This window comes from Indicator indicator, chromosome 1 (genome assembly GCF_027791375.1).
Source record: "Indicator indicator isolate 239-I01 chromosome 1, UM_Iind_1.1, whole genome shotgun sequence".
Lineage (NCBI taxonomy): Eukaryota > Metazoa > Chordata > Aves > Piciformes > Indicatoridae > Indicator > Indicator indicator.
The window spans coordinates 17,765,999-17,780,205 of record NC_072010.1 but is presented as its reverse complement, the minus strand read 5'-3'; the positions used below and the strand labels follow the sequence as shown (position 1 = coordinate 17,780,205).

Sequence of the window (14,207 nt, the reverse complement as noted above, 5' to 3'; positions counted from 1 at the left end):
TCAGGAGACAACAGAGATTAGCCTGTGCAAGACATACCATATGATTCTCGAACTCCAATAACAAGCTGAGAGTCAAAAGCTTCTCCTAGTCTTTCAGCATGAACTAGTTTCATTGCACTGTCCTGAAGTCTATTTTTTATATTTGAAAATATGGATTCATTCCATGTATCTAGCATGAGCTGTATGTTAGGAAGAAAAAAAACCAAACTTGTTAGAAAGGCAGGCTCAGATCTAAGTTTACACAAAAGAAACACAAGAAATCAGAAATCAAACAATTTAGTATCACAGAATGGTAGGGGTTGGAAGGGAACTCTGGAAGGCGTTGGAACGGAACTAGTCCACCCCCCTCCACAGCTAACACAGGCTCACCTAAATGAGGTTGCACAGGAGTATCCAGGGAGTTTTGAAAGTCTCCAAAGAAGGAGACTCCACAACCTGAGTGGGAAGCCTGTTTCAAAGAAATTTTTCTCTAAGTTCAAGTGAAACCTCCTGTGTTCTAGTTTGTACCCACTGCCACTTTTCCCATCATTGGCCACTACTGAAAAGAGCCCAACCCCACCCTCGTGATCTCCACTCTTTAGGTATTTCTATGCATTTATGAGACCCCCCCTCTTGGTCTTCTCTTTTCCAGACCAAGAAGTCCCAGGTCTCTCAGCCTCTCCTCAAAAGAGAGATGTTCCGGTTCCCTAATCATCTTTGTGGCCTTCTGTTCAACTCTCTCCAGTAGTTCCCTGTCCTTCTTGAACTGTAAAGCCCAGAACTGGACACAATATTCCAGGTGCTGCCTCACCAAGGCAGAGCAGAGAGGAAAGAGACCCTCCCTTAGCCTGCAGGCCACACTCTTCTTAATGTACCTCAGAATACCCATTGGCCTTCTTGGCCACAAGGGACACATTGCTGGCTCACAGTGAACTTCTTGTCCACCAGCACTGCTAGATCCTTACATTTACAATGTAATTTTCAGGTTACATACAGCAATTCAACTTCCTTAGAAGTTGATCTTGGTCTGAACTCACTGTAGAATTAATATTCCACTTACATTACAAGCTTAACTTACTGAACTGGTCAGATAAGGGAAGTACCATTTGATTCATAAGTTAATTTAGAATGCTGTATTATTTCTATAGTTCTCAGTAATCGATCAATCGATTCCAGTAATGCAATGTGTCAGGAGTCCCATCTCCGGGTGGTACTTTTGAGCCAAACATCCAAATATAGCTTACCATTTGCCAGGCTTGGTCATAAATAAAACAAAACCTCAACACCATCGTTAGGTGGAAAAAAAAAGTTTTTCGGGTTTACTTAACATTCAATATGCAAGTAACGCATATATAGAAACATAAATCATACAATTGTTTTGGTTGGAAAAGACCTCCGAGTCCAACCATCAACCTAACACCACCATGGCCTTTAAACCACATCCCAAAGTAACATACACTTCATAAAAAAATCCAAACATTATCCAAGGACTGCAAAGTTTTAAAGTTAGTTATGGAGGCTGCTACCAAACTCCTCATTACTCAAAGAGTCCCTTCGTACTCCACTGTCTGATTTTATGTTTTTTTTCATGAGCACTGCTGACACTGCTGTAGGTATGTAGCATTCCACCTGATCAGCAGCCCCAAGGTGCTACAGCTGAGCAATATGAAAAAAAGCCCTGACATATTTGTGCCTACCTAACCTCCACCAGCTGTTCAGTGGTTGATCCTCAAAGCATGCTACATGTTTGCCACAAAACCTTTGCTTAAGAATTCAAGTTAGTGTGGTAAGTTACTTAGAGTATCTTCAAACACGACACTAACTGCTATGAGCATCATTTAAGCATGCTCATTGTCAGTCTGCACTGGCAGTGAAAAACATGTTGAAGCAAGAAAATTTACCAGTTCAAATTTTACCCCATAATTGTGAATAAACTCATTAAAAACTAGCTTAGAGTGACTTGACCCAGTTGTACAGCAAAGTTAAAAATAAAGGCTCGATTCTTGCTTTTTAATCTAAAAAGATTTTAACACAGCAAGCACCTAATAAATGTTGCCATCCTTATCCTTTACTCCTCCATAACCATGTCTTAATTTCAGATAAATTTCCATTTTTGACATCAAAGTCATGTGTCTTGGAAGGCAATTACTTTTCAAAATATTGGAGTATTCTTAGAGACAAAAATTTATTTGATTATGTGTCCTCAGTTAGGTCTTTCATTATGACCTTCAGCAGTGAATGGGAAAGTACTAGACAGGTTGGAGACTCTGGGCTTTGAGGTTCCCATCCTGAGATGGTCCTAATTGGAATGCATGAGAGATGATGCACATCTCCATCAGCTTCACGCCTGAATAAAACCGTTTTTTTCTCCTACTTTCTCCACTTCACATTGTTTTTACTTTCATTTCTTAGTTCTCTTGCCTTCTGCATACAGCACAGAAAAGTTCACGTTTGCCAGATATTGGAGACCCTAGTAAAATCACATGCCTTTTCCAACAAACAATGAAAACAAAAAAGGTAGTTTGAACTGGTGATTCCTCTTTTCCATTTCTTCAAGAGGAATAGAGGATCAGATTTCAAAATAGGAGGGTAAAGAAAAAAAAGCCTTGCACAAAGTAATGCACTTGAACAATTTCTTTCTTTCCATCCTAAAGATAGGGGAAACAGACAAAATGATCTTCAGTACCAAATAAAAGACTACAAACAGAAATTTCATTTCCCTACTGATACTTTCTGCAATGAAAAGGGATAATGAACTACGTTAAACTAAAGGACTTAGCACTTCACAACTAGTCTGCTCCATTTTTTCTTATAATAAAAAACTAAGGCAATTTCAAGGACAATTATTCATGTGACTCAGAACACTGAACGCTCCATACTCAAAACCCTATACTGTTTGATATACACTAGTAAAAATATCATATTCACAAGATTCTACATGTTCAATCTTTTCATTGATATGACTGACAGTTTGGAGAAAACAGGGAAATTAGCTTAAGATGACAATATTAATTGGTCATTTATAAAACATAGAGATGTGCTCAAATTACCATCTTGGCCCAGGAAATAAACTAGCTGTAGAAAAGCTACTCACTTGTATATACAAGTACACTTGCTACTTGCAAGTATAGAAGCAAGAGGTGAATTTACACCTGCCTTCTGCCCCAGGATTCAAGTCATAATTAAAAAACAAGTAAACAGAAAAACCCCAAACAGACTGAATGCCTGAGGAAGAAGCGCTTTAATCACGTGAACAAAACACTTAACAGCCAAAGCAAAACTAAAGAAACAGAGTGAAACTATTGCATAGGCAAAAACCAAAAAGATGGTGGGTTGTTCTGACCCTCACACTGAAGCAAAGTGTGATGTCATATTTTATAATCAGTGCGGTTTCACCTTCAGCTACAGAATCCTGTCTGTACTATTACTGTAGGCAGAACAGTGTGCAACAAAACTCTTAATAGCCATCACTTACCTTACGAACAATACTGTCTTCTACGTTAGACTTCTTGTTGCTGCCCTGCTTGCCCATTAAGGTAATCTCTAACTGACAAAATGGCTTGGGCAAAATGTCACACTGTGTGAAGAATTTGCGCCACTCCACTATATATGCTTTTAGTAAAGCTGTATCATCTTGATGACTCAGCACTCTCTGGAGGAAGTGAGGAAAAGAGGAGGTAATTTATAAACAGCTTTATGCACAAAATATGGATTGGCTTTGCTTAGATTGAAAGTAACTCTCCATATAATATTAAAATATATAGATATATCAGAATAAGAAAATCTACACAGTGCCATTAAGTTTAGGAGAGTAGTTAACTCATGACACATGGACCACTTCTAAAAGGTCAAAAAAAAGCTAAGAGCAAGCAAACAGTAAGTTTAGATTTTCAAAATGAAACTTTTTTCTTTTAAGCCATCTGCAAATCAAAAAGATTACAATGTTTACAATGTTTGGTCTAAAAGTATGTACTGGTACCACTGCATTAAAAAATTTTGGAATTAAACCTGTAAAGACTATGTTCTATTCCATACAATGAGAAAAGTAATTCAATGGCATCCTATTGATGTCTTATTACAGCTTGGAAACTACAGCTATATTTTTCAATGGCTACCATAGCACCTAAAGGAAAGACCTCTCTAACAACAGCTAATGCAGACTATATCAAAGGCCACAGTTCAGCATAGCATTTATGTGAGCAAGTACGCTGATGTGACTTAAAAATCAACAAGAAACTATCTTCCTTTAAGCAAAGTCTTAGTGATGCAAATTTCTTTACTAGAAAAAGACTTTAATTTTCTCCTTTTCAAACCCCTATATTGGAGTTTTAATTCCACAACCAGCTCCTCTTGTAAATCCCTTATTACAGAAAACATCTTTTGCTATACATTTTACAAACATGGACATGTCCTATTAATGACTTCTGTTGGGGGAAGCCCATAAAATTTGACTCAGCTAAGCTTGCTGAATCAATAGCATAGATACTTCTAGTACAACACCCATATGGCTTATTTTAAAGCCATCCATGAACATGTCAGCACAGCACTAAGGCTAGATTAAAAAAAAACCACAGAAATGCAGAAATTTCTTAAAGAAAATTTTGCCTCAAGTTTTCAAGTGAAGGAAGATTCCATTAAGTACTGTTAGATAAACAAAAATAATGCTGGTTTCTGTGGTTATTTTTAATGTAACACAAAAATCATTGCCCACTCCGGTTTCAAGGACCTGGAAAAAACACTGAGCCAAGGCAAATGCTTAAGGCTAAGTCTTCCTTTTTGTCAATAGAAGGTCGCAGGGCAATTACCATCTCTAGAACATCATAGAATTTCAAACAGAAAAGCAAATGCACTTAAATCCAATGAAAGTGAGAAACTATTTGGTTATTTTTCTAACAATATAAATATAAGTTATGAAACAAAGAACTTACTGCTTGTGCTTGTTTAATAAAATCAAGGATGTCTTCCTTCAGAGCCTGATGGATTTTTGCTGGACCTTTATCATCCCACAAGCAAACTGCATGTACATCTCTAGAAAACAATTTATCCATCTTTTAGTAACACTTATTGAAGTTTAATGCTGTAATGTATGAGGCCTAAGTAGTCATAATTTAAGTATGTCTAAGGAGTTAATACATTTTTTAGCTATCATAGTCAAATATTGTACTAGTAGATCCCAGTGATACATGCAAACAAATATGTTTGGAGAAGACACTGAAACTAGGAGAAAATCTTGGAAGCAAATAACAGCAACCTATTGAGAAAAAGGCTATGGTCAAGAAGGAGATATAGCAGCCAAATCTGTTTTCAGTACCTATTCAATAATCCTGATTGCATTAAGGGCAATTTTTAAAGCTTTTCTTTGACAAAGACAAAAATCACTTGCCAGTACAAGCATTACTACTCAACTCATATTATTCTAAAATGCTCTCACTAACATGCAGTCTTTGCTCACAGCTTCACAGTCCAAGCACATTCTTGCGCTACAAAGGAAACAAACCTCCTTTGTGAGAAATTTGAGCTCAGGGACATCAAGTAGTTTAACAGATGTTTTAATTAGTTTAATAAGATCACTTAAAGGTTTCATGACAGTGGTAGCATTTTAAAGTGAAACCTACTGCAGAAAAGCCAAACAGCATTGCAAAGTAAAATTCTATTACTGAGTTTCAAGCAACATTCAAATAAATTCCTGTTTTTCCTAGCAGGCAGCCCAGCAAGTGTAACTTAACTCCTACTTTCCATACTAAAGACTAAATAAAGCAAATTATGCTCCTAACCATATATCATATATAACTTGGCTTAGAAAGCCTTTTTTGACTCAATTACTTTCCTCTGGTTCTTCTTCCTTTCAATAACACCACCACATCTTTGAAAGAAAGCAACCACATAATCTAATGGTATGACTTTGTTCCTATTAAATCAATACAGTTATTTCAATACAAAAGCATCTTTTTCATTTTTACTGAAAAGACAAAGCTTGCAAGATAAAAAAAGATTCTTTTGACACAGATCAAAGGTGTAGTCCCACGATTTATAGAGGTCTGCCCAACTTGGGAGACTTACACAACTTTCACACACAGAAAAGGTGTTACTGTATTTCGGATACCACTGTTTCTGACAGCAGTGCAAAAAGCAATGCTGGATAATTGTACTCAAATGGCAGGTAGAAGATATCTACAGATTTTTAATTGTTACTAAAAACTTTAACAAAGAACACTCTCCAAAAATAGGAACCTAGGAGAATGGGATCTTTTCCCCCAATATCCTTCATTTAGCCAGAAAGTTACTTAAGTTTCATCAAATAATTCAGGTACAAGAAAAAGAATAAACGGGAAATTTCAATACCAATGCAGTATTATTGAACTAGTTACTAAAAACTACAGCAATGATTCAGAACTGAATTTGTACCTTAACTATACATATTTCTAGCTATCGTAAGATATTAAAACTCATTACACGATAAATTATCTTTCCTTTTGATTGACAGAAAAGCGTGACAGGTGCAGTAAGATAGCTGTAAAAAGAATCAGTAGGCTGTCCTCATTGAAGAGAGCAATAAAGCTACAGGGTACACCAAGACTATGTTTAAATAAAAAACTTTTGTGACATTTTAAAAAGCAGGAGAGACTGCAGATTTAAGCTACAACTGTATTTGAGGGAAAATAGCTATTTTAAGACAAAGATTATTTTAGGTATACTTTTGATATACGTGTTGTAACTCACTCCCATGTTATGTTGGCAAAAGTCACATGACATACTGTAAGGAAAAATCCTCACCTAACAAGAAGCAACTGCTGGCTTTTTGGGATAAAAATGGCAGAATTTTTAGAAAGTACAATAATGAAAATTGTCTGAAAAATATTCAATATATTATTCTTAGTGTATAAAACTATTCAAATTAGACCAGTAAAACTGCATTGCCCTGTTACTTTTATAGTACTCTTAAGTTATTTTAGAAGAAAGTCATTCAAATGAGAATGTCACATACAAACTGCCTTCACATGAACTTATTGCAAAGGCAGTACACAACACTTTCAAGTTCTAACAAAAGGTTTGTGGGCAGTAAACTTGTTTACTATGACTACCTAAAGTCAAAAGCTCTGTTCTTATGTCTTCATCCTATTTTCAAAGATCTTGTTCTCAAAAACACCCCTCTACTTTCACCCATTTACAGTGAAGTAGGCACACTTCCCACTTAATAAAACTTCAACTATTACTTTTGTTCTGTTTCCATATAGTCCATGTCATACATGACTTCTGTATCAGAAGCAGTACCGTGACTGTAATCCCATTATGCAAAAGGATGTAAGATACTAAAAAATTACTTACGAAAACAAATCAAACCATTGCTGTTTTGTGACAGACTCCTGACGAAGAAGTTTCAGAACAATAGGGCGCATGAAATCCCATTTGTCTTCAAACTGAAGTGAACCTTTATTCTAAAAGGATCAAAGAAAATTTGTCAATAAAACACTTTCTTATTTAATGTTATTTTTTAGGACTGCAGTATCTATTGTTAATGTCAAAATATCTTCTCAGAAGTGTCTTTAAATGAGTGTTTGAGCTACACCACCACAGCTGAACAAGCCTTTTCACAGTAAGTTTCACTTTTTAAAAGTGACAGAGCTATTATTTGTTTCTTAAGAGAAGTAGACTGCCAACTTCTTCCTTCTTCATTTGTATTAGCTACAATGCAACAAGTTCTAGCATGGACAACATAAATGATATTCTTGTCAGCTTCACTGCTTTAGCCAATGATGAAGGAAACTTGCAAACTTGTCTTGAATAAACTACCATTACCAAAATGGCAGCTAAGAATCAGGAGTAGCACCTGTGGATGATGCCATGTACCTTTTTTCTCCACTGTGCATTTGGTATCAGCAGCAAAGATGAAGGAAGAAAGCAGAAAAGTGTAGGAGCTGTTTTATCACTGACTCCCTTCCTGTGGGTTAAATGGTCACAGGTAAAGTCTGACAGACGAGACTACAGTTGGTGCATACAAAAATGAACTATGCTGTGTGTGCTGAAAAATCTAACTGAAGGTGATTTTTTTTCTAAGTTAATGATACAAATTAAGAGGAAAGTTAAAGAAACAAAGTGTTAGTATACCATTCTGATTATTACAAAAATCTAACCCAAGGTGAATTTTTTTAAGTTAATGCTACAAATTAAGAGGAAAGCTAAAGAAACAAAATGTTCCCATATCATTCTGAAAAATCTCACCACAGTATACAGACTGACTTCCATTATTAAAACCCCCAAAACTTTAAGAGAAAACAATGGCTCTATTGCATATGCTGTAATTCTACTTGGTTACAGCTCTGTGTATTATCAAGAAAACTCTGCAATTAAAAGAAACGTTGATTGAGAATTCTGTGGCGAAGACTACTGGTTCTGTTCCAATGCACTGCTTGCTTTTGAACAGATCATTGTCTTGGCTACTAATATTACATATGCCACAATTTACTTTGAATACAGCAAATAATACAGTCTAACTACTTGGAATTCTGACAAGTGCACTGTTCTACCACTAACACCTCTCCAAATAAATAACCACAAGCAGCACATCTTCTCTCAATCATCTCCTTGTGACTAATTTCTACATAGAAATTCACTATTAAACCCATTATTTAGAATTCAGGATAAGCACGGTTTGGAAACTGTATCCCCTGCTGCTCTGAGGTGCAAAGATGTCTCATCTTCAAGCTATAATGATACAACAGGCATCACAGTAACTATTTTTTACAGCAGCAGCACCTGGAGGCCTCACAGCATTATCCAACCATTTCAGCAGGTACTAAACATGGGTCTCACAGAAGCAGTTCCTGTTCAGTAAGGAATTCTTTCAACATCAAAATATAAAAACAAGGGGAAATTTTTTTCCAATTCATAGAGACAGTTTTGCCTGTTCTCTTCCACCACAAAAAACCTGAATGCATCATCTTTGAAAATCATCACCTACACGCTTCCCCTACATAGACACAGCTTTGCAATTTTTCTCCAAGCTTCTGTGAGTTGCTCTAATCTTTCCTATTCCTGTGCAAAATATTAGTTTCTATTTCCAGATATTTCTGTTCCCATTCTGTCTTTGTAGCACAATAAACTCAAAAGACAAGCTGTTGAACAGTTAGAAGTTCTAGAAAAGGCATTATAAAATAAGTAAAATCAACATCCTCAAAGTTTTCCTTTTAGAGAGGAGCCTTTAAGTTTTCTGGAAGAGGTAAAAGCCTGCTCTGCATTTCTGGAGAAGTGTAACACAGTCATTCACTGGAAGTCACTGAAGAGAAAAACTGAATACTTTATCTTTGTGAATAACACTAGTTTCACTGTAAAACACTGTGAGGACAGGCGGGGATTGCAAACATCAGTGTTTGCATGATTTACATCATGATTACCTAGTTCGTGGTAAGAACTACACACATAAAAACCTGCATGTCCACTTGTAACAAGCACGTACCTACTTAAAAAGAATTCCCTACATAAAGTGTGGCAGAAGTTTAGAACTTTGCTTGCTATATACATATAAGTAAAATTATTTTTACTTTTTTCCTCCACATTTTTGCCTTTACACATAAATTGAGCAGAAGAGTAAATAAAATGAAGGTATTAAAAATCCAACTCAACTATTCTTAAATGTCAATAAATAATTCAACATCATAAAGGCTTCCACAGCCATTAATTTTATAGTCTTGAAGAAAAAGTGCTTAATACCATCTATCATGTCATTCACATTCATTAATCTATTCCTCATGCATGAGAAACCCAACATTTATAGTAGAAGAGAGGTTAAACAGTGGTAATTCTTAGTTGTTACCAAAATCACACGTACATCAGTGACCTAGATAACTCAAGGAACCCATTTTCCAATTTGCTGAGCCACCTACGAACCTGTACAATTTCTGAGCAAAACTTCCTTAATTTGTTGTCTCAAACCATCATTCCCAAGAGAAAGCAAGCAGGGAAGTAAGTCATACCTTTGGTGAAATAAAATTACTCCACTTACCAAACCTTCTCTGCAAATATGGATTATAATTGATAACTATACCCTGGCTAAGTAACCATTATAGAAGTTTAAAATTTATGGCTTTGAAAAATAACTTCACTTGGGAAACATTTTAAGTTTCAAAAGTAACTTTACTGAATTTGTTCACAGCAATTTGAAACTCCATTTTAACACTAAATTTATTTGAAATATATACTACAACTCTTCTCTTCAAACTTACTTTTTTCCCATTCTTCAATTCTATGCCTAAGCACCTACACACTATTTTAAAACAGGAGTTTAATAACCCCTCAGACTCTTTGGTGGATAGTATTCAGAATTACTATAATGATTTCAGTGGAATTGTTTCACTGCCCTTTTTTTTTTTTTTTCCAATTTGGGTATTACCACATAGCACGAAGTTCCTCTCAGAAGCAGGCAGAGTATAGACTAAGAAGTCCAAATAAACTTAGAATAGAACAAGGCAATGCAATATAATATGATCTCTATGCTACGGTCCCTCTGAACCTTGAAACTCCTCTCCATGTTCCAATAAGTCAAGGTGTTCTCTGCTCCAGAAACTGCAGAAAAACTCATGTGTCTTCACAGCACATGACAGATATTTGGTTTACGTTATCTTGTCACTACACAGGGAACAGGTTACAAATCCAACACATGACCTGAAACAAAGCATCTCACTTTAAAAGAGACAGAATCACATATATGTTGAAAGGAAAAACTTTAGGAGATTCACCTAGTCATCTATAGGAAAGCAACAGCTTCAGCTTGGGAGAGCACCTCTGCTACAGGCAGGGTACACGCTTGCTTACTACATAACGGCTACCTCTTCAGTACTTCAACATTTTCATCACATTACAATTTGTTGTATCTCACCAGGATTCAACATACACAGAGAGCAGCCCCGTGGAGAAAGATCTGGGAGTGCTGGTGGATAACAAGTTATCCATGGGACAACAATGTGCCTTTGTGGCCAAGAGGGCAAATAGTATCCTGGGGTGCATTAAGAGTGCGTCCAGCGGATCAAGGGAGGTTCTCCTCCCCCTCTACTCTGCCCTAGTGAGACCTCACATGGAATACTGCATCCAGTTTTGGGCTTCCCAGTTCAAGAGGGACAGGGATCTGCTTAAGAGAGTCCAATGGAGGGCTACGAGGATGATTAAGGGACTGGAACACATGCCTGATGAGGAGAGGCTGAAGGACCTGGGGCTTTTTAATCTGGAGAAGAGAAGACTGAGAGGGGATTTAATATATGTTTATAAATATCTGAGGGCTGAGTGTCAAGAGGGAGCAGACAGGCTCTTCTCAGTTGCACCCTGTGATAGGACAAGGGGCAATGGATATAAACTACAGCGCAGGAGGTTCCACCTCAACATGAGGAGGAACTTCTTTACTGTGAGGGTCACAGAGCACTGGAACAGGCTCCCCAGAGAGGTTTTGGAGTCTCCTCTGGAAATTTTCAAGACCCATCTAGATGCATTCCTGCATGACCTGCACTAGATTCTATGGTCCAGCTCTGGCAGGGGGGTTGTACTCAATGATGTCCGGAGGTCCCTTTCAACCCCTAACATCCTGTGATCCTGCAATACAGTTGGTCATTCTAATTTTGCATTTAAAGAAGGCTCTCTGAGAATAAGTTTCTCACTAAAATTTATTTTAGAGTTAGGAAAATGATGCACTAGTGGAGTTTAAACAATGCCCTTTAAAATTACAACAACCAGTCAGATTTGGATTCAGCCAATTACTTAGAATAAGAGAAGAACATTTCACTTCATTTTCTCAACCATGTAGAAAGTTGAACAAGAATGAGGGAAAAACAGAGAAAACTCCTAGTTCCAGTTTATCCTGGCAAAAATAAGATCTGTCTGAATCCAACTTAGATTTGATTAAGAAGGCTTACTTGGCAAGGATATGGAAAAACCTTTTAAAATTTTAACACCTCTCCATTCTTAACCAGGGATTTTTACTATGCTGAGACATAGCTCTTTTTTTTCCCTGAACATTAAAGCGGAAGTACATTTCACAGCCTCAAACAGCATGAGGCACTGTCAATTAATGTGGAATCAACAATTTGTTTCTCTGAGAGCACTGTGATGAGCAGAATTGGGGAACAAAAGACCTTACCTAGTCCAATTCTTGCACTGTTTTATTGTGTCACTATGAACAAAGTTAAATAATTGTATAATCTTTCCTTTTTTGTAATGCAGGACTCACACTTGACTGTCTTTAGAAAACTCACTAGTTAGTAAGCTGTAGTGCTAAAAAATAGTCCAAGTGACCAGAAAGGCCTATTTTAGAATAGGTGTCTCTAGAATTTTTCTTAAAACACAATGTGCATTTATATTGCTGTCAATAGAAAAATATTCATGATTCAAAGGCCAGTTGTAAAAGCATGACTAGTCAACACAAAGGCTTCAGAGTGCAGCAAGAATCAAGGTCCATGACTCTGTTTTCCCTTACTGTACACCTATTATTCTTTCAAAGCTGCTGAAGTGTAATGCTGACAAATCTTAAAGGCTTATGTTTCTTTTACCTACTACAGGCTGTACAACCACGTCTTGTCAAAGCATGCATTGGTCTTTCCTGCAATCCTTAAACGTATAGCAAAGAGATAGACTAAAACATTGGTAAGCAGATCTTGAGCCCTGCTCTAAATCCACACTCTTTCATAAAATGTACATTTCTTCAAAAAAATCTGTTCTTGGATTCTTCAATTTTAGATTTTTATTTAAATCTTACCTGCAGAAAAACATAACTACCCAGTTAGGCATTAAAAAAATTAGAGAAGTTAATTACAACTAGATAAAAGTTAATTTCCATTACATTTCAATTTCAAGAAAGATTTTTTAAGGAATTGTCTTTTTAATATGATTTTTTTTTTAATACCAGGAAGAAACAGGACTATCAATTTATCTCATTTCTTCACACTGTGTGTCCCGGAGCAATATAACCAGCAGTTTCAGGCAAGAATCTATACATCCAAAATAGATCGGATTGGTAAAATTCAGGCAGCACTTCTTCAGAATGATATCTAACCAAAACACACAGTACTAAAACACGAGTATGCTTACATTATACTTATAGTATTTATATGTATTTTAAATTGCTAACTGATAAAGTTAAGCAGCTTTCCCAAGGTCTTTCCCTAACTACACACACGTTCTAGAAACACTTATTGGAACCATTGGTAGCAGTTGTTCAAAGTAGGCCCGTCTTCCATGTGCTGGCATGGCATCAAAGGCCACATAGAGTTTTCTCCACACACATGCTGCAGCAAGTATCAGGACAGGCTCAAGTACTGGACTGTCATACTGAAAACTTGTGTTCAAATCTGTAGCACCTTGGTGTGACTGGCATCTGTCATCAAACGCAGGTGAAGTGCTTGAAAACATGTGACTACAAAAGCAAACCTGCTTCATGTTAGCTAAAGGCTTCCAGGAGTTTTTCTTTGCAGAAAATACGTAGTTAAAACAGCTAGAACATGGTGGTAACCCAAATAACACCACCTTCCCACCGCGAAGACATTTTCAACTCTTTGTGTAACTTATAACTAATTTTTTGCCCACCTATGTCGTCTTAAATAAACAAAGGGACGATACCGTGCCCTGTCTCACAGCTCGACGCAACGCTGTTTCCCAACGACGCGTATTTAGGAAGGGAGAGTCGGGGGGGAGGGGGGTGCTGGCAGCCAAGCGTCGCCGGGCCGGGCTGGGCCGAGGCCAGCGGTCCCGCACCGAGCGCGGGCGCGGTGCTAAGGCCGTTCACCTGAGGGAGGGCCGCCGGCGCCCCCGCCTCTGGGGTACGACAACTTCGGGGAGCAGTGCCCGCGCCCTGTCCCCACCCGCCGCTCAGCCCGGCCTGGCCCGGCCGCCCCAGGCACCCGTAAGGCCCAGCCGACGGCGGGGCAGTCCCGGTCGGCCGGACCCCGCTGCCTCTCTCCTCACGCAGGGCGCCGCCAGGCCCCTCGCTCACCTTTAAGAGATTAGACGTCGCCATGATCACCCCCCCGCGGGGCCTCCCAGGCCGGCGGCAGCGGCTCTTCTCCCCGAGCTCGGCTCGGCTCCCCGAGGCCGCTGCCGCTTTACATGGCCCCGGGCCTCCCGCCCGCCCGGCCGGACCCGCGGCGGCGGCAGTAGCAGAGGCTGCAGCGCTGGGCTCCCCTGCCTGGGGGCGAGGCCAGTGTCAGGCTCGGGGTGCTCCGCAGCGCGACCGGCTGGGTCCTCCGCACGCA

At 38.4% G+C, this 14,207-nt stretch overlaps 1 protein-coding gene across 1 annotated transcript in view; it reads right to left on the bottom strand.

Moving 5' to 3' along the window:
* CUL5 (cullin 5) overlaps positions 1-13,972 on the bottom strand; it is a 29,907-nt gene extending 15,935 nt beyond the window's left edge. Inside the window, exons 1-5 of the mRNA XM_054384656.1 lie at positions 13,949-13,972; positions 7,306-7,415; positions 4,908-5,007; positions 3,455-3,631; positions 38-179 (exon numbers count right to left, since the gene is read on the bottom strand). Coding sequence (XP_054240631.1) covers positions 38-179; positions 3,455-3,631; positions 4,908-5,007; positions 7,306-7,415; positions 13,949-13,972 — 553 coding nt within the window. The remainder of the gene's footprint in view (positions 1-37; positions 180-3,454; positions 3,632-4,907; positions 5,008-7,305; positions 7,416-13,948) is intronic.
* Positions 13,973-14,207: the final 235 nt, after the last annotated feature.